This window comes from Neolamprologus brichardi, chromosome 16 (genome assembly GCF_056152115.1).
Source record: "Neolamprologus brichardi isolate AB-2024 chromosome 16, ASM5615211v1, whole genome shotgun sequence".
Classification (NCBI taxonomy): domain Eukaryota; kingdom Metazoa; phylum Chordata; class Actinopteri; order Cichliformes; family Cichlidae; genus Neolamprologus; species Neolamprologus brichardi.
This window is the reverse complement of record NC_142119.1, coordinates 35578944-35600401: the sequence shown is the minus strand read 5'-3', so window position 1 is coordinate 35600401 and position 21458 is coordinate 35578944. Positions and strand designations below refer to the sequence as shown.

Here is a 21458-nt window from a genome sequence, read left to right as displayed (position 1 = left end):
TTCCAAAACCTGAGTTAAAGTTGGCTGTTCCACACTGCTGACATTTTGTTTAGCCTATATCCTCATTTATTATGTTTTGATTCACTTTCTGGGAAAAAGAAGCATGATAATAAATGTTTGTACAGTTTTCTTGAAATTATTCTCATAATTGTAATTGTTGTCGTTAAAAGGTTATGTTAATCTATTACATAAATAGTTCTTTTAGGGATTAAAACTACCTTAATAAAAGAGTAAAGAGTCAAAGTAGTGTTATTTTTCAATCTGTGTAGTGTTAATTTAACCCAGTTTGGTGAGTTAAAATTAACTCAGACATGGTGTTAATAATAATTTGCTCAGTGTTAATTTAACCCAGTTTTAAGAGTTAAAGAAGGAACTCTGACAAAGTGTTAAATAACTATTTTGAAAATGTTAATTCAACTCTGTAGAGTGTGGAGCTATATAAACCCTGAAAAAATGTTAAAATCAACTCTGTGGGAGTTGATTCAACACTACAGTTTTTGCTGTGTAGCTACAGCAGCCTCCAGTTTCTCTTTTTTATCTGGAGCCACCAGTCTCACTCGTCTAACCCTGTGCCTGTTTAGCGCGGGATGTCCCCCTAGTGGCCAATCTAAAAAACTACAACAAAAATGACAAGCCACCCTCTGACTAATGAAATAAGTTAGTATCGGTTCATGGTATCGGTTAACTTTTACGAGTATGAGTACACACACATTTTACAGTATCGGCCCCGATACCCGATACCAGTATCGGTATCGGTGCATCCCTACTTCTAGGTTACTGTGGTTTTGCTGGTCAGGCCTAAGAACTGAAATGACTTTGACTCCCATGAATGTGACAGAACTCAAGTTCAGAAGCGGATCAGTGCTGCAGCATCATTCCTGAAAATGGCCTCAGTGTCAGTAAAGCTCCTAAACACAGCCTATAATTCTCCTCTTGCTGACACGTACTGTCACTACTGAGATGAGCTTGTTTAACTCTGAGAACATGACGCGTGACGATTCCACGCAAACACATTTCCCGACTGAGCAACGCTGGATGTTTATCTGACTCAAGCGACTCAGAAAAGATCAAATCAAAGTGAATTTGAGTGAAAATAACAACGTGGTGCAGCACTGAACGGAGACGGGGAGAGGGAAAAGACAAGCTGCTGTCTCTGATGTGCAGGATGAACAGATCTCCATCCATGCATGTGTTGTGATGTTAGGAGAGGTCGTTGTAGTTGTATTATACTCACGTTGTTGCCATGCTAGTGTGGAAACAACCAAGAAAATGTGAAACTTCAGCTTTGATTTGTTTTAAATGTAGGCCGACAGGGAGGCCCGCCCAGCACTGACGTTCAGAGCATGTGATCGGCTGCTCTTTTAATGCAAACTATAAAATATATGTAGACCATCCACATTATCAGTTACTGGATTTTTTAACATTAGAACAATAAAGTCACGTATACTCAGTATAGAACAGTACAGTATAGAAAGGAGGCATGCAGGATGAAGTACTCTTTACTTTATTAGTACGACTTTCTTTCTTTGCATCTGGTTCATCATCCAGATTCTACTGAAGCCTGAAACCACCAGTTACAGCCGCAAACAAACACGTCTCTTGTAAGAAACGATTCAAATCTGATTGAACTGAAAGCTCGTTGGTTTCAGTCACAGCCCGATAGATTAAGATGGGTGTTGTTAAAGGATTACTTCACACAACAAATGCCGGTGTTACTGTGCAGGCTGGAAAACCATAGACCTACCTTCAATCACACCCTACTTTATCTTTCCGCTACAATATTATTTGCATGCTGTCGTCAGTAAAGCTCCAACACACCAAAAACACGTCACTTGTCATTTTGAAGGTGACGGCTTCAAGGTCACGTCTGTCACAGGTTTGGAAGCAGAGAAAAGTGGGTCTCAGGCTGCCACCACTTATTTCACCCATCGTCACTTTGCTTAGTTTAGGCTGAGGCTAAACTAATAGGCTCATTATTATCAGGATGTCCTAAAAACTCACTGAAAAGCCTTCAGTTAATCCAAAATGCTGCAGCAAGAGTCCTGACAGGGACTAGAAAGAGAGAGCAGATTTCTCCTGTTTTGGCTTCCTGTTAAATCCAGAATTGAATTCAAAATCCTGCTCCTCACATACAAGGTCTTAAATAATCAGGCCCCATCTTATCTTAATGACCTTGTAGTACCATATCACCCTATTAGAGCACTTCGCTCTCGCTCTGCAGGCCTACTTGTTGTTCCTAGAGTATTTAAAAGTAGAATGGGAGGCAGAGCCTTCAGTTTTCAGGCCCCTCTTCTGTGGAACCAGCTTCCAGTTTGGATTCAGGAGACAGACACTATCTCTACTTTCAAGATTAGGCTTAAAACTTTCCTTTTTGCTAAAGCATATAGTTAGGGCTGGACCAGGTGACCCTGAATCCTCCCTTAGTTATGCTGCAATAGATGTAGGCTGCCGGGGGATTCCCATGATGCATTGAGTTTTTCCTTTCCAGTCACCTTTCTCACTCACTATGTGTTAACAGACCTCTCTGTATTGAATCATATCTGTTATTAACCTCTGTCTCTCTTCCACAGCATGTCTTTATCCTGTCTTCCTTCTCTCACCCCAACCAATCACAGCAGATGGCCGCCCCTCCCTGAGCCTGGTTCTGCTGGAGGTTTCTTCCTGTTAAAAGGGAGTTTTTCCTTCCCACTGTCGCCAAAGTGCTGCTCATAGGGGGTCATATGATTGTTGGGTTTTTCTCTGTATCTATGAAGCGCCTTGAGGCGACTTTTGTTGTGATTTGGCGCTATATAAATAAAATTGAATTGAATTGAGACAATAAACTGTCTTACTGCACTGTAAACATATGCAGGGTTTTTATGTCTTTATTATCTGTATTAAGCACATTTTACATCAGCTGTCAGAAAGAGTTTCCCAAGGTCTTGTTGGCGTCGTCGCTCTCTGCTGGTTATTGGAATGAAAGTCGATTTTTAAGGGACTTCTTTACTTGACCACACTTTTGAGACCCAGAGCAACGTCTGTCTTTGATACGCAGCGAGTCTACACGTAAAAATAATACAGAAGACAGGCTGCATACATGAAGGACCAGATCTAATCTACCTACAGCAATACCAATGGTTCTTGTTTGCTTTCTAATCAGGGTGAAGCAACCACCAACTGAGGGATCCAAGTCCAATCCATCTAAACGACATAGAGACAGGCTAAACGGGGAGCTGGAGCGGCTGGCCAGTCTGCTGCCGTTTCCTGAAGAGGTCACCGCCAGTCTGGATAAACTGTCCATCCTCCGCCTGAGTGTCAGCTACCTACGAGCCAAGAGTTTCTTCTCTGGTAAAGTTACCTGAAAGGTTTTTGGTGTTTCTCTATAAAACTTATGATTCCTAAACGGTTAGCGTAGCTCAGCGCAGTGATTGAACACTTGTCTTATATTTGGACCTTTGGATATCAACTTCCAGTGTAAAAAGAGGTTCCCTGATGCTATTACCAGAAACTGTCTGGGCCCTAAAACCACTGAAGCTGGTGGCTGTGGGAGAGACTACTGCAAGAAACTGATGGGTAGAATTTCATTCTCTCCTCTGTGGATTTCTTCCCATGAAAACGAGTCCAGCTGCTGCTGTGTAAAGCTATGAAACATTCATGGACTAGTTCTCATAAGGCATTAAGGTAAAACTGGCTCCACACCTGGTGGACGACAGGTGCTGTGTAAAAACAGCCGTGAAAAGACACACAGACTAAATAACAACAATGTTCAGCTCTGCACAGATGGGCCGTGAGATGTTCATCCATTCACAGATGGATATAGTATTAATCCTGTGCTTGATTAAACACAGAACCATAGTATGTATCCTTTACTCAGCAACTGATGGTGAAAGGTTTGCAGAACAGCTTTGCACTTTGTTTGTTTGTTTGTTTGTTTTGGTGAAAATCTCTGGAGCTGGTTCTGATTGGGTCCTTGGACCTTGTGCCACTTCACTACATCACCACAACACCAAGGAAATAAGGCCAACTTCTGTGGAAACGGATAGTGTAGAATATTATTGAAATTGTAAAGAGGAGGGAGAATAAATATTAGTTAGAACAGTAATATCCTCTTGGAAGGGTCTTTTACTCAGAGTAGAGTTGAGAGAAGACTGCTGTTTCTATCTGTACTCGTGTCTTTTTGGTACTACAAACCACGACTGGAGTTTGAACCAGGACCCTCTTGCTGTCTTAACCACTGCTTCCCTGTGAACCAATCAAGTTGTTGATGACATATGAACTCTGCTTCTGAGTCCAAACGACTCTGTGTTTATTAATTACCGCTGTTCATTTTAAAGCTCAGTTTTTAAACCCTTACGATGTAACTACAGCCCATGCAGCCAGTGTTGCCAACTCCTCAGTAAGGAAAATCGCTATTGGTTGTCCTAAAAGTCGCTAGAAGTTGCTAAATGACGTCATCGCCTAATTTGCATAATTGGTCATGCTAATGTAATTGTAACCTACGCTGTTGGAGAAAGAAATAACATCGTGGAAGAGAGATAAAGTGAGTAAAAAACGTCCTAAATGCAGTTAGAGTTTATTTAGAACTACAAATTAAATTTCTTTCAGCAATTATTGTTTTTTAATGTCACAATTCCAACCCTGCTCCTTTATCCAGGCCTGGACCGGCAAAAGTGACCCGAAATAGGCACTCTGGTGGAGTTACTTTGTGTGTGTGTGTTTATAAGTAGTTTTAAACCTTGTGATCCACAAAACAGCATAAGAGTACAATAAGATCTGACTGCGTTACAGTCAGTGTGAGAGCAGCGGCTTTGCTCATGCGCGATTCATTTGCAGTTTGGACGCATAGGTGTGAACATCTCCTGCAGCTGGGGGAGGACTATCCTCCGCCCGTGAGCGCTTTGGCACGGGTGAGGTGCCCACGGCAGCACCGCTGCTTGGTGAGAGTAAGAGCGATACGCTCTTTCACGTCAAAAAGTCGTCATAAATAAGTCTCCGATAACACCAGAAAAAGTCACCAGATTTGTCGCTAGTCGCTTTTTAGAAAAAAAAAGTCGCTAAATATAGCGACAAAGTCGCTAAGTTGGCAACACTGCATGCAGCAGTATATGAATGACTAACCTCGTATTGTGGATGGATTATCTCAGTTGTTCTCCTGGCTGAAGTTTGGTCCGTTTACAGCATCCTGCCATGCGATTGCATTTGTCTCTAACCATCAGGAACCCTCACATTAACTTTTATCGAGGGGAAAAGTGTTAGCGTTCATCCTCCACCTTCACTGTGCTAATGCTATGCTAACATAGCTGTGTCGCTAGCAATCACGTAGCACATCATTATATACCAGCTAGCCCAACTTCAGTAACCCTACAAACGTCACTGCTGTTTAGTTTCCTGTCTTCATTTATGTTGGAAGTGATAGCAGAGCTGTACGTTTGAGTATTTACAGAAATCTCTCAGTCAGAACATGCTATATCATGTTTAGGTGGAAGCTAGCGAGCTAACTTCCTGCTAACTTCATCTTATGTAATAAATCCTATTTTCATGGATGCCTGGATGTTAAACTTCATTGTTACACCTGGTAAAGCAGCAACGCTGATCATTTTATTACCGATGAAAGAATTTAGACAGTTTGTGACTCTCAGTGATGTCGCCGTGTTCGTTTGACTTTGGGACCTGAAGCGGAGTTTGGACCTGAAAACGGCTAATGACGTCAGACTTAAAGACCAGATAGAAACAAACTGGAATTTGTTTTTACGTGTTGTTACTGTGAACAGAAAGCAGCAGCTGTTTTTAAATGTCCTCCGTTATTTTCAGCCACGATGATTGTGTCACAACAGTCAAGCTACTCTTTTGGTGTTGCCCAACAGCTCGCAGATCATCTCAGAGCACCACATGGACAAGAACCCACTGCCTTCTTCTGATGACTTCATCACAGCGACAGGCTCTCAATATTTCATTGAGACCCGTGTCTGTGTGACTTCACATATATGGGGATTAAGAACTGTGTTTGGTATGTGTTGCATGGCGTTCAGAATGAAGACGTTGTTATTTTAGGTGGCGATCTTTCGAGGCGAATGCTGCAATGCAGTGGCTCCCAAAACATGAATAATTGAGAGAAACCCTGGAGTTTGAAGAATTTATGAAATGGAGGCAGAGCAGTGTTTGTTTAAGGCAGCGTCGTTCTGAAATGGCTGTTTGGTAGAGACACACAGGTTACAGATTAGAGATGTTTAAAATGTTTGCACAAATGCTTTGCTTAGTTTTGCCACGTGGCTGCACGCTAGGAAAAGAAAGCAAAGTGCTTTTCTTACATATTTCCTTAATTATGTTCAGGAGCTACATTTAGTAACATACAGAAGCATTTGGTATCTCAAGCTGTCACAGTGAATTATTGATCGTGGATTGCCGTAGCATTAGGTCAAAGTGTAGCCTATAGACAAAACCTCCTGTCTAACTGCATTAGCCTACTTCCTGGACAGTCTCTAAGTAATTAACAAGCTCAGGGCTCTTACATAAAGGAAGCAGCTCCAGTGCTCCAGGCTGCCTCTGCAGTCAGCTGTAATTTGCTGTATTATAATTACAATTCACTTGTCAGAAGCTTCCGAGGCTGGATGACCTGGACAGCATGGAGCTAGCAGCACTCTGGGAATGCTGCCACTGCTTCAGCACTCTGCTTGGATGTTAAGAGGAACTCTTAAACACTAAGAGAGCGATGACTTCATTAAGTATTTTTTTTTTAACATCAATAAGGTGTCTTTAAAAATCTCCTGAGAGCGGGCATTGAATGCATCACAGGAGCTGAACAAAGCTCCGACAGAGCCCGTTTAATCTGGCTGACGGCATTATCCGAGCCAGCTGCCATCTTTGTTATTGTCAGCAGCTACAATGGGCTCATTCAGTCTGAGGAGAGGTGAGTTAACGCTGCAAACACGTGGATCCCCCCGCCCCCATACACATTCACAGCTGCTGTCTGGCTTTGGATCCAAGCACTGTTAGAGATGCTGAGTCAGCAGACGACCTGCTCGACCACCTGAGCTGCAGGTTCAGCCGTTAGTCTGAGCTAATGTTTGAAAAAGTTCAGATCACGTGTTTCTAGCAGTCCTGCCACAGATGACGTGCAGCGTAGACGAAGTGATAAGATGAAATAAGACTTTATTGATCCCACGACAGGGAAATTTTTGCGTCACCTCAGCTCAGGTACAGAGGAAGGAAATCCAAAAAGTACAACCAATGAAAAAAAGTAAGATAACACACTATATCCAGTGTTGGGGAGTAACGGAATACATGTACCGCCGTTACGTATTTAAAGTACAAAATATGAGTAACTGTATTCCGTTACAGTTACCGTTTAAAAAGGTGGTATTTAGAATACAGTTACTTTGTTGAAATAAATGGATTACACGGCGGTACTTCCCTGTTTCATATTGTGGCGGGTCAGGACTGTTTGGGTTTTGTTTGACAGCTACGTTCTGTTGTTCCAGGCGGCAGCGTTATGGTTGCCATGGTTACAGGGTGACGCTCTCTCTCTCTGCGTGTTTCCTGGGTGAGAGAGCGCCTGTTGTTGTTGTTGTGCTAAGCTAACAGGCAGAATGCTACAGGTATAGCTCTAAAGAATGTAGCATCATGGGCAGTGTAGTCCGTGCTGCAGGGAGAATGGACTGCCATACCCGTTATGTGTCTGTGAGCGAGGGAGGGAGAAAAAGGAAAAGTACGAGCTGTCATCGAGCAGAAACGGGAGCTGGAAGCATGTAAATATAATAATAACCACTGCAGCCAAGAAGAGTGCCTGACGAGCCCAGCTGTAAGTAAGCTATTAAGACTCGACTGTACACCGTGTTCGTGTTTTCCTCTGAAACAATAAGTTCAGTTGGAGCAGCCTTTCAACGCCTCTCTCTGTCTCTGCTAGCAAAGTTGACCCAGACAACAAAGTAAAGCTAGTTTTCAGCTACGAGCCGACACAGAACCCACCGTATTAGCCAGAGGTCCCTTTACTACGGTTCGGAGCCGCGGACCTTCAGTAACAGTAATAAATCACAGCAATAGTACATTCATGTAGTTGTAAACAGCATGATAATATATTAAGTAATCCAAAGTATTCAGAATACGTTACTCTCATTGAGTAACGTAACGGAATACGTTACAGAATACATTTTGGGGCATGTAATCTGTAATGGAATACATTTTAAAAGTAACCTTCCCAACACTGTATACATATATACCTGCACATGTCCGTACACATGGAAGCATTATGCATGAAGTGGTGACCGTGGATGTTCACAGTGTCCAGTGAGTCATGACATCATGATTGAGGACCTCCTTCCTGCAGCGAGCGTGTTTCAGTCTCTGACTAAAGGAGCTGCTCAGCCCACTCACAGACTCATGCAGTGGGTGATGTGGGTTGTTCATGACGGATGTCAGCTTTACTAAAATGCGTGACATGCCTTTTAGTGTTACAGTCAAAAACGTGACTGGAAGTTTTTCAAAAAAGTTCACTTTTTATTTTGATTTTTTAGGTTTCTGTGATATAGAAAAGAAGAAGCATAAACGTTTCACAAGCTTCAAACACTTTCAAATAAATCACATGTATGCCAGGAGTCACTGTTAGTCGAGCTCCAAGCTAATTCCAGGATGTGGAAAATGATGTCATGTCTTTTATCCTGTCTTCCTTCTCTCTCCCCAACCAATCACAGCAGATGGCCCCGCCCCTCCCTGAGCCTGGTTCTGCTGGAGGTTTCTTCCTGTTAAAAGGGAGTTTTTCCTTCCCACTGTCACCAAAGTGCTGCTCATAGGGGGTCATATGATTGTTGGGTTTTTCTCTGTATCTATGAAGCGCCTTGAGGCGACTTTTGTTGTGATTTGGCGCTATATAAATAAAATTGAATTGAATGTAAATTCTACAACTAATATCCTCAAATGGCTAGAGCACACATTTAGCCCTGCTCTACATATAGTACAGCACAGTAAGTGTGACCACAGCAGCTGTTTTATTCATTTATCGTTTTGTTTTTTGGATACATTGTTAGATCAGCTGTGCTACCATAGTGAAGATATCCCCTTGGAGGCAACTGCTGCTGTGTTTACAACAAACAAAAGCTTGATAAGATTGTAGATGACAGAACTGAGCCAATAAAGACGCCTCTGGGTTTCTTAGAAACGTCTGTGCCTGCAGCCGGGCGCTCTGTCCTTCTTCCTCTTCCTGTCCCCTTTAGCTGACCCAGTGTCCTGGAAAGCAGTTTTTTAAAGACAGGAAGCCAACCTGATTTCACTCCAGTGTTGCTGAGTCATCTCATCCATGTTTGGACCTGTAGTGAACCACAGACATGATTATTGTCATTATTAACATTAATAATCCTGTTATTGTATCCATAGCTGGGTATTTGTTGGTCAGATAAGCTGCGGCTCTGGGAACACGCTATTTAATTTTAGTGGATTATATTTGTAAATGAACAAATATGAATAATGTTCATAAAGAGAGCAAAACATGAAACTTGTCGTGATGATAAGGCCAAAGACATTCAGGGTCTTCCTGTGGATTCCTCTGATATTGTATTAAAATGAACTGTGAGGAGAAAAACACACACAGCTGCAAATATCTGCAGTTCGTAGCCCAGAACTGCTGCTCCGGGATTTGTTATGTAAGCTGTGTGACCATTCCCAAAGTCTTGTGACAGGTCATGATGCCTGTTTCACTGCGCACTGCTTCCCCCTCCTTCCTGTAGGTCATCTCTCTGACCACAGATGAAAGGTAGAGCTGTGGGATCAGCAGTGGGCCGGCCCTTAATGACAGCTCTTCCTCCCTCTGCCAGCCTCATCCTCTCTCCTTCTCCTACTTGGCTTAAGCCCATCCCCCAGCCCCGCTAATGCCAGGACGGCTGTCGATGCAAAGCAAAGGATGGTTTGGTTGTTTGCACAGAGAAGCACAGAGGTGTGGTTGTATTGTAATTACTGTATTGTAATTATTGTATTAATGCTCATTTATGAAGGTTAACTGACCTTACAGATTAATATCAGAGCAGAAAATTGTGCATTGTTTAAAATGTCAAACTCATGGGAACTTTATTGTTATGATAACTTATAAACTTATTTGTGTAGCACTTTATAAAGTGCGTGTTATTGTCAATTATAGCTGAACGACAGCTGCAGGGATGTCGTTTCAAAGGTTTGGTGCTGCAAACTCAAAAAGGTGGATTTGAAGTGAAGCAGTGGAGTCGTCAGGATAACTAGAGAAGCTGGAAGCTCAGAACATGAGCGATGTAAGAAGGATTTGGGCTTTATGTGTGATTCATGAAAACATTTAAATCAGGTAAAAATTTCACGAGAAGCCAGTGAAGCGAAGCAGGAATAGAGAAGAGTTTTTACTGGTTTTTGTCAGCAGCCAAACTGCTGAGCTGTGGCCGGTTAGTGGGTCATGTAAACAAGTCCAGTGGAAACCTGTCTGATGTTTATGGATTAGCTTGTGTAAAAGCTGTGACAGGGCCTTTCAGCAGGCGTCATGTAGTGACGGCTGGGAGTTCATTCAATCAATTTCAACTGTGTAGATTTTTATTTATTATATAAAAAAATAATTCCCCCCTCGCCCCTGTGGGCGGTTTATCCTTCAAGCTCGGGTCCTCTACCAGAGGCCTGGGAGCTTGAGGGTCCTGCAGTATCTTAGCTGTTGCTAGGACTGGGCTTTTCTGGACAGAGATCTCCGATGTTGTTCCCGGGATCTGCTGGAGCCACTCGCCTAGCTTGGGAGTCACCGCATCTAGTGCTCTGATTACCACTGGAACCACTGTTACCTGGTGGTAGGTGGTTCGATTCCTGACTCCCCCAGTCTGCATGCCAAATATCCTTGGGCAAGACCAAATATTTCACCGGCACTGAGCCAGAGGATCCAATCGGCTGTCTGTCGAGACACTGGACAACCTCGACCCAAATTAAGGCCATTACCGGTGCCAACTGCAGCCCCATAACCATCAGGAGGCATCTGAGACTGAAGGGCTTCAAAAACAAAAAGCGTCTTCAAAGGCCGCGTCTCCTTGAACGACACAGATATGACCGTTTGAACTTTGCAGGAGAGCGCCAAACATGAGAAATTGAAAGGCAGAAGAAAGTTTTATTCTCTGATGAGAATAAATGTAACCTTGATGGTCCTGATGGTTTCCAACATCACTGGAATGACAAGCAGATCCCACCACAGTGGAGGGGCACCATAATGGTCTGGGGGGCTTTTTAATTCAGTGGAACAATGGAGCTTCAGGAGGTGCAGGGGCGTCAAACAGCTGCGGGTTATGTCCAGATGTTGCATTACCACTGCGACCACCGTCACCTTCACCCCCACATTTTCTCGAGCTCTTCCCTGAGCCGTTGGTATTTCTCCAGCTTCTCGTCTTCCATCAGTTTATCAGCTAATGCTAACACGCACACCAGCTGGGTGAGGGGTCAGCGTTGTTAGAAGGGGTCAGCTATACTGACCTCTTGAAATTCTTCATAAAGGGCCATCTACGGTTCAGCTGCGAGCTTGTCTGCTGTCACTGTCGGCACTGAAACTGTTACAAATGTGTATCCAACCTCAGAGTCATTTTTGTATCCGTTTCTTACAGCAGTAAGTCATCAAGACGTTTCACATTAGTTTTCCACAACCAGGGCGCTCACACAGTAGAATGTACAACCACAGCACATCCACATAGTTGCACCTCCTGTATGTAATGTGCACTTCATCTAATTTTAATAACTGGATTAGAAAATTATTAAACTCAAATGTGTTTTCTTTGTCTTGGGTAGACTCTGACAGACTCATTCCTTGTTCCTCCTGTTTCTATTTTTATTTTGGTTTGAGTCTTTTTTTAATTAATTAAAAAAGAAAATGTAGAGTTTAAGAAGAGTGAGACCAGCTCAAGGCGCTGTCATATGTGCAAACGCTCACGAACCTTTCGTTTGCAGCTTCCCGTCTGCGTTTTGTACACCAACACATTACAATAAAAACTGCCTGCAGAGCCGGCAGAGAGAGCGCCAAGTATGAGGGAGTGCCTGATTTTCAGGGTCAGTGCTTGTTTGTCAGGTTTAATCTATCAGTTACTGGGCCAGATACATTTGGCCAGTGCTGACATGGGGCCCACTGATGGGATCAAGCACACTGCTTCCACCACAGTAGTTTAGCAGCAGCAGTGCTCATACAGTGCTCCTTTCTATCCAAAACACTCCCACATTAATAATTTCTTTGTGAAATAAAGTACATCAAAGTTTAACGCTCCAAAGTTATTTCATGTGAACTTCAAGCAGCAAGTCCTGGTGATGTTCCCACAGCTTCCCACGTTCAAGTAGCCAAATTGAAGCGTCAGGTAACCAGGTGTGCTCTGAAGAAGGGCGTCTGTGAAGGAGTCGAGTGTAGCTGCATCTGTAGGGTGAAAACTGGTCACAGCGGCAGGTTAATGGGAGTGAAAGGTTGTAGATAAATTGCTTATTTGAAAACAGGTGAGGTTTATAAAGTGGTGGACTTGATCAAATGTATGTTTCTAATAAATATATTGTAGGTTCATAAGAAAAGAGAGAAAGGTGGTGAAAAGCTGTAGTTGTCCTGACAACCTTCAACTTCCCACTAAGCCAGGGGTTCCCAAAGTGGGGGGCACACCCCCTAGGGGGCGCGCAGAGCCATTGCAGGGAGGGGGTGTGGTATGAAAAAAGAAAAAAAGGATGCTTAGACGCTGCTGGCATAATGGACAAACGCAAAAAAACACAAAGCAGGGGACGAAGCATCGGCAAATATTCTTCCACACCAACTTCTTCCTAAGCCAAAGAAAATATGATGAAGCTTAGCATTCTCATTCCCAGCGTAATACTGATGATTTGTCGTGTGTGTCTCATATTAACACGAAAGGTACCCTTCAGTGTCCTGATGATGTGCTTTGGATTCTCAGAATTCAGCTTGTGGCGGTAACACGCTCCAGCATGAACTCCAGCCCTCACCTTAACCTCAACCGTAGGAAATAGTGTTTTCCAGAGTTTCATGATCAGAACATAAAACACATTTACATGTTTAGATTCATTCCAAATGGCTCTCGTGCCTCCGAGTGCCTAACGGACGATTTCTCACAGCGTCGGGATGTGACGTGTTGGGATGTGACGTGTTGGGATGAGAACGTGTTGGGATGAGAACGTGTTGGGATGAGAACGTGTTGGGATGTGACGTGTTGGGATGAGAACGTGTTGGGATGTGACGTGTTGGGATGAGAACGTGTTGGGATGTGACGTGTTGGGATGTGAACGTGTTGGGATGAGAACGTGTTGGGATGAGAACGTGTTGGGATGTGACGTGTTGGGATGAGAACGTGTTGGGATGTGACGTGTTGGGATGTGAACGTGTTGGGATGAGACGTGTTGGGATGTGACGTGTTGGGATGAGAACGTGTTGGGATGAGAACGTGTTGGGATGTGACGTGTTGGGATGTGACGTGTTGGGATGTGACGTGTTGGGATGAGAACGTGTTGGGATGAGAACGTGTTGGGATGTGACGTGTTGGGATGTGAACGTGTTGGGATGTGACGTGTTGGGATGTGACGTGTTGGGATGTGACGTGTTGGGATGTGACGTGTTGGGATGTGAACGTGTTGGGATGAGAACGTGTTGGGATGTGACGTGTTGGGATGTGACGTGTTGGGATGTGAACGTGTTGGGATGAGACGTGTTGGGATGTGACGTGTTGGGATGAGAACGTGTTGGGATGTGACGTGTTGGGATGAGAACGTGTTGGGATGAGAACGTGTTGGGATGTGACGTGTTGGGATGTGACGTGTTGGGATGTGACGTGTTGGGATGTGACGTGTTGGGATGTGAACGTGTTGGGATGTGACGTGTTGGGATGTGACGTGTTGGGATGTGGACGTGTTGGGATGAGGACGTGTTGGGATGTGACGTGTTGGGATGTGACGTGTTGGGATGAGGACGTGTTGGGATGTGACGTGTTGGGATGTGACGTGTTGGGATGTGACGTGTTGGGATGAGGACGTGTTGGGATGTGACGTGTTGGGATGTGACGTGTTGGGATGTGACCTGTTGGGATGAGAACGTGTTGGGATGAGAACGTGTTGGGATGTGACGTGTTGGGATGTGACGTGTTGGGATGTGACGTGTTGGGATGAGAACGTGTTGGGATGAGAACGTGTTGGGATGTGACGTGTTGGGATGAGAACGTGTTGGGATGTGACGTGTTGGGATGAGAACGTGTTGGGATGAGAACGTGTTGGGATGAGGACGTGTTGGGATGAGACGTGTTGGGATGAGACGTGTTGGGATGAGAACGTGTTGGGATGTGACGTGTTGGGATGAGAACGTGTTGGGATGAGAACGTGTTGGGATGTGACGTGTTGGGATGTGACGTGTTGGGATGAGAACGTGTTGGGATGTGACGTGTTGGGATGTGACGTGTTGGGATGAGAACGTGTTGGGATGAGAACGTGTTGGGATGAGACGTGTTGGGATGAGAACGTGTTGGGATGTGACGTGTTGGGATGAGAACGTGTTGGGATGTGACGTGTTGGGATGAGAACGTGTTGGGATGTGACGTGTTGGGATGTGACGTGTTGGGATGTGAACGTGTTGGGATGTGACGTGTTGGGATGAGGACGTGTTGGGATGTGAACGTGTTGGGATGAGGACGTGTTGGGATGTGAACGTGTTGGGATGAGAACGTGTTGGGATGAGGACGTGTTGGGATGTGAACGTGTTGGGATGAGAACGTGTTGGGATGAGAACGTGTTGGGATGTGACGTGTTGGGATGAGAACGTGTTGGGATGTGACGTGTTGGGATGTGACGTGTTGGGATGTGAACGTGTTGGGATGTGACGTGTTGGGATGAGGACGTGTTGGGATGTGAACGTGTTGGGATGAGGACGTGTTGGGATGTGAACGTGTTGGGATGAGAACGTGTTGGGATGAGAACGTGTTGGGATGAGAACGTGTTGGGATGAGAACGTGTTGGGATGTGACGTGTTGGGATGTGAACGTGTTGGGATGTGACGTGTTGGGATGTGAACGTGTTGGGATGAGGACGTGTTGGGATGTGACGTGTTGGGATGTGAACGTGTTGGGATGAGGACGTGTTGGGATGTGACGTGTTGGGATGTGAACGTGTTGGGATGAGAACGTGTTGGGATGTGACGTGTTGGGATGTGAACGTGTTGGGATGTGACGTGTTGGGATGAGGACGTGTTGGGATGTGACGTGTTGGGATGAGAACGTGTTGGGATGAGACGTGTTGGGATGAGAACGTGTTGGGATGTGACGTGTTGGGATGTGAACGTGTTGGGATGAGAACGTGTTGGGATGTGACGTGTTGGGATGTGACGTGTTGGGATGTGAACGTGTTGGGATGTGAACGTGTTGGGATGAGAACGTGTTGGGATGTGACGTGTTTGGATGTGACGTGTTGGGATGAGAACGTGTTGGGATGAGAACGTGTTGGGATGTGACGTGTTGGGATGTGAACGTGTTGGGATGAGAACGTGTTGGGATGTGACGTGTTGCCTTTGGCTTCACCTGCACAATGATGAGAAGGATCTTTTGTCTTTCTTCTGTTTTAAAGTAAAAACAGTCTATTTTAGCTCAAAAGCTCTGAACCTGAGGAAACTGCTTATTGCATAGAAACAGCATGAAGTGCTTTTTTTAGTGTGTTTCCTGCTTTTAATGTAGAGAAAATAACAGCAGTGCTGTGCAAACATCACAAGACTGAAGCATGTGTGTTTCTCTCTGCAGTGTCCCTTAACAATCGAAATGGAGCGAAGGATGGTCACAGTAAAACAGGAGGAACAAATACCAAGATCCCCGAGGGTGAGCTTCTGCTGCAGGTCAGTTATGAACCACCAAAAGCACCATGACTACAACAGAGCAGCCCTTTATCATCACTGACCATGTACAACAAAACTGTGACGCCTTTGTCTATAGTTATAATTTATTAATTAGTCAAACATGTTGTGTTTAGTGTTAGTTTGCTGTTAGGATTCAGTTCCAGGGATTCCCAGCTGGGAGCATCATGCAGACTCGGGGACTCAGTGATGAGACTTTGACATTTTACTCTGTTCACGTGACTGCATTAAAACTGCTGCGTCGCTCTTCTAACCAAAGGTTCTGCTGCTGTAGTTCCACGTCTGACAAAAGTCTCAGTGTTGTTCAAATGTGTTTGACTCCATCTGTGCATGAATAATACGATTTAGCTTCTTTATACTTAAAAATATCTGAATTTTTAAAACCATCCATCATCCATCTTCATCCGCTTTATCCGGGGCCGGGTCGCGGGGGCAGCAGCCTAAGCAAAGAGGCCCAGACCTCCCTCTCCCCAGCCACCTCCTCCAGCTTATCCGGGGGAACACCAAGGCGTTCCCAGGCCAGCAGAGAGATATAATCTCTCCAGCGTGTCCTGGGTCTTCCCCGGGGCCTCCTCCTGGTGGGACATGCCCGGAACACCTCACCCAGGAGGCGCCCAGGAGGTATCCTTGTCAGATGCCCGAACCACCTCAGCTGGCTCCTTTCGATGTGGAGCAGCAGCGGCTCTACTCTGAGCCCCTCCCGGATGGCCGAACTTCTCACCCTATCTCTAAGGGAGAGGCCAGCCACCCTTCGGAGGAAGCTCATTTCTGCCGCTTGTATCCGCGATCTCGTTCTTTCGGTCACTACCCACAGCTCGTGGCCATAGGTGAGGGTAGGGATGTAGATCGACCGGTAAATTGAGAGCTTCGCTTTTACACTCAGCTCCCTCTTCACCACGACGGACCGGTGCAGCGTCTGCATTGCTGCAGCCCTAATCCGTCTGTCGATCTCCGGCTCCCTTCTCCCATCACTCGCAAACAAGACCCCGAGATACTTGAACTCCTCCACTTGGGGCAGGAACTCATCCCCGACCCGGAGTGGGCACTCCACCCTTTTCCGGCTGAGAAACATGGCCTCAGATTTGGAGGTGCTGATCCTCATTCCCGCTGCTTCACACTCGGCTGCGAACCGTTCCAGTGCGAGCTGGAGGCCTTCACCCGATGAATGTTTGTGTGGCAGACATGCGTAAAAAAATGACCTCTTTATGACAAAATCAAAGTGTGTGAGGGAGGATTCACTGCTATCCTCACATCGGTTCACACCGGTGCAATTAAACATCACCTGAGCTGCTCAACTGCAGTAAAGGAGCCTTAATTTGCACTTTTGTCACTGGAATTAGTAGAAAAGGTTCAACACGGCAGGTCATGTGTGAAAGCAGCGTTAGTGTCACTCTCATAGCCACGAACAGCAGGAGGCTCCGTGTCTGTTGGAGCTACTTCAACGACATTACTGCTCAAGTCTTCATCAAGTCAGTATTTATATTTGGATTTCATCCATAACCCAGCGCGCAGCATAAGAACTCGCTCCTCAGGAACGCCTCGAGAGTGAGAACGCGCTGTAAATGCCTGTAGGGTAGACTGGAGCGTTCCCAGGACTCACATCCACCAGGTTACTGGTTTGGTTCATCCTCTTTATGGACCAGTTTGTACAAATGTACTGTAAATATCAGACTTCAGCTCTAATCAAACACAAATTAGGTGACCTGGAGAGTGTGATAGGATAATCTGATAGAAATGCTGTTACGGGATATTTTCTGGAATTTCAGGTAGAAATGATTGATCAAAAATCCAATTTGACTTCTAACAGAAAAATAACAGCTTTGTGCCGTCTGTGCTGCGCGTGTGACCGAGGAGCTTTTCGGGATCGGCTGCAGTCTTTGATTTTCCGGTCCACTTCCTTCCAATATGCATCACACTGGCATTCCAGGAGAGCTGAGGAAAAAGGCTCCTTTCTCCAACATGTTTAGACTTCTTTCACATGATAACTGTACGTTTCCCCAAACTGTTCAAAGCGAGAAATGAAAGGTTTGTAGATGAGTCAGGAGGCGGCTGCTCCTCATGCTCCTGATCCTCAGAATAAGCGAGGAGATGAACAGTGATGGTTTGTCTCCACAGGAAGAGGCTTCATAAAAGGAGTTCTTGTATGAAGCCTCGTCCTTTGCTGTTCTTCACATCAGATGGTTGTGAATTATAGAGGAGCCAATCAATTATTCAAACTGAGAGAATGGAGGAAATATGGCAGAATTTAGTAATTGTGCTACTTTTCCTTTTAGGTAATGTTAATAATGAACACAGTGAAGGTTCACACAACAGCTCAGACAACACAGGACACAGGCTGACTGCTTTTAGTCTGGAAACCAAGATGATGCCTGAAGTAAACAGCTCGGAGGTTAATGATACCATGAGGTGCTGACTGGTTTGATTTTGGATGATTCAGAAAGAGTTCAGACACTGAACTGTTTGTGTCGCCCAGTTTCACTGGCTGTTCATGCTCCCTGAAGGAAGCAGATCATGGGAGTGCATCAGCGCTGTGCTATCAGAGAGGACACGCAACAGTCACTCCTCCAGGAGTGTGTGTGTGTGACTGAACATCACAGTACTGATGCAGAGAGGCGAACATGAACGTTAAATCTGAACGACTGTGGTAGAAAAAGTTCTTGTGTGAGTGGGAGAATGAGGCATGTTGTATAAAGTACTGCTCGAGTAGAAAAGCAGTATCTAGGACACATCATCAGGACACTGAAGGTTGTGGTTTGGGGGGGCCCAAACCACAACCTCAGATCCACGTTTATTCCACCTCCCACCATCTGACAAAAATGCTGTTAGATGGAAATGAACGAAAAGGGAAAAGAACATATTGTTGTACCTGTTGTTCATCGATGTATATCCTCTGATTAAAGCCACATCATTATGATTCTGTTGGCTGATGACAGTCAGATCCTGCAGCCTCAGCACACGGATGAAAGTGATGAACCGTGTCTGTGCATCTGCTTTAACAGGCTCTCAATGGATTCATCCTGGTTATCACTGCCAGTGGGACCATCTTCTACTCCTCTCACACCATTCAGGACTATCTGGGCTTCCATCAGGTATCCGTCTGTTTTTCACTCTAATTACATCCATTAATTGTTATTCCTCACTACTGAGAACCAGAAGCCAGAGTAGCTCAGCATTTAGGGAGGTGACAGGTTCTGTCAGTGTGACGTGGTGGCATTAAGTAGGTCCTGGGTTCGATATTTTATATTGTATTGAAATACAAAAGTAGTAATTTTACAGGTGTTAGAGGCTCTGCTTCATCAGCTGATAAATGCATTGCTTGCGTGCAACAACTGGCGGGAGCAACACGGGGGTCTGCGTCGATCCGTTAGTATAGTCCCTGCATGCTAGGGTCACAGGCTCAGACAGCTGCAGAAAGACCTATTTATAGCTTGGCCTTTAGTAGAAACCAGCGGCCACAACAGCGTCCTGCAGTGCACAGCACGTCTCTGCACCACCGCTCGCACAGAGCTTTGAAGCACTATGTACGGGTGGAGCTTGCACCATTATTGTATCTAATAGTAGAACTTCTGTGACAATAAAATGTAATAAAAATGCATCTGTGGCGTATAATCAGGGATCTATATTATAGAAAAGAAGGAACTCTGTTTAAAAGAAGTGCTGTGGGACTTCCCGTTGAGCTTTGATGGAGTAGGACGCGAGTCTGGGAGCTCCCGGTTTGTGGATTGTTTTGTTGAGAAGTTTTACTCGGGCCGGCGTAAAATGGCAGCGAAAAATGTTAAAACCCGCAGTACTATTCAAACACAACTGAGGCCTAGTTTGCAAACCGCGACCACACCCTCGAGTCAGCCGTTGTCTCCCCCTCGTACCAAGCTAATCCTGATATTGAAGCTCTCGAGGTCGAGTTGCTGCTTTGCTGAGGAAAGATATCGCCGACATCTTTAAAAGGGAACTTCAGGACACTCTGGGTGATGCTTTGTCTACCATTAAGTTCGACCTGCAGGCAGTGAAGACGCAGCTGGCGATCGATAAAGCTGCCAATGACGCTACCATGTCCGAGCTAAAAGGTACGGTCGAGGAGATGGAGCACGCACTTCCTGTCTGCTCTGATGATATAGCTGAGATGCCGTAGCCTCCTTGCTAAAAGAAGCATTTGATCTGGGGAAGGAGCTTTTGGATCGTTCGCAGAGGACCCTCCAGCCCGCACCTAAGCCCGGCGACCGTCCACGAGCCATTGTACGCAGGTTTCATTACCACACTGACTGTGATGATGTTTTACGACGTGCTAGAGAACGCCGACAGATTAAAGTTGGAGACCGGACCAGTCTTCCCTGACTACACCGCCAGGGTGGCAGGGGCTCGGTCAGGCAGCAACTCCGTGGCATTGAAGGTGTTCGGTATGGCCTGCTTCATCCAGCGCGACTCCGCATCACATATAAGGGTGTCGAGAAGGACTTTGTTTCAGCAGAGGAGGCCAGTGATGATGTCAGAACTTTGATCTCTGGGTGAGCCTCAGTTTGATGCTGTAATGCTGCTGAGGGTTCACGCTCTCGTTAGGTTTAACGCCACCTGTGCATTGTTGTCTTAGGTTGTGCTCGTTATTGTACTGTTGGTGTGCTGGTTCCTCTTATTTTCATTGTTATTTATTGAAACTGAATCATCTGATATACTCTTGAACTTCGGATCAGTCCAGCACAATCTTCTCCAAGCTCGCTGCTTTGATTTCCACAGGACTGCGTTGTTTTTTGTTTTTGTTTTTTGTTTTTTTGTTGTTTTTGTTTTTTGTTTTTTGTTTTTTTTTGTTTTTTTTGTTGTTTGTTGTTTTTTTGTGTTTTTTTGTTTTTTGTTTTTTTGGTTGTTTTTGTTTAATTTCTTTTATGCACTTTCTGTGTTTTGTTGGAAAGTTCTCCATCTGAGGAAATCATATTTTGCACTGTGAGATCTTTTTTGTTTGTTCGGGTTTTTTTGCTTGTTTTTTTTTTTCTCAAAACAAAACAAACATGTTTATTGTTACACAGTAGAGAAGTTGGCGAGAGGGTTTTCTCTCTCGCTTTTATTTTTATTCGAGCTCCAGTTAGTCCAGTCACTTTGGTGAATCATTTTTGCTACTTTGGGGTTCACTGCTGTCTCCTTTGTTCTGTTCTGTGGAGACTTGGGGGTGTATTTGTGTTCAGGGTTGGGGGGGCTTCATGGCCACTGGCATTTTGGTTTGTTTTTTTTCTTCTCCCTTTTTATGAATGGTTCATGGCAATATAGACCCCAGCATTGCTGGGTCAGGCATGCCTCTTAGCTTCATTAGTTGGAATATCAGAGGTATGGGTAGCCCTGTTCAGAGAGGTTTTTACTCACTTGAAACGTCTAAATTCTGACATAGCATTTTTACAGGAGACTAATCTTCGCATTAAGGATCATTATAGATTATATTGCCCTTGGGTGGGTCAGGTCTTTCACCCAAATTTTAATTCGAAGGCTAGAGGAGTGGCCGTTTTCATTAATAATATATCGCTGATAGGAACGGTAGATACATCATTGTTGCTGGTACCCTAATGCAGAAAAAGGTTTTGTTGGTAAATGTATGTGCCCTGAATTTTGATGGTGCTGAATTCGCTAATAGATTGCTGAGTAACATCCCCTTTCTGAA

The 21458-nt window shown here is 44.9% G+C and overlaps 1 protein-coding gene across 1 annotated transcript in view; it reads left to right on the top strand.

The window, feature by feature from the left end:
- The window catches only part of LOC102792528 (aryl hydrocarbon receptor-like), a 43798-nt gene that overhangs the window by 1905 nt on the left and 20435 nt on the right, over positions 1-21458 (top strand). The window contains exons 2-4 of the mRNA XM_087830231.1: positions 3140-3327; positions 15711-15802; positions 18820-18909. Of these exons, the coding sequence (XP_087686357.1) occupies positions 3140-3327; positions 15711-15802; positions 18820-18909 (370 nt within the window). The remainder of the gene's footprint in view (positions 1-3139; positions 3328-15710; positions 15803-18819; positions 18910-21458) is intronic.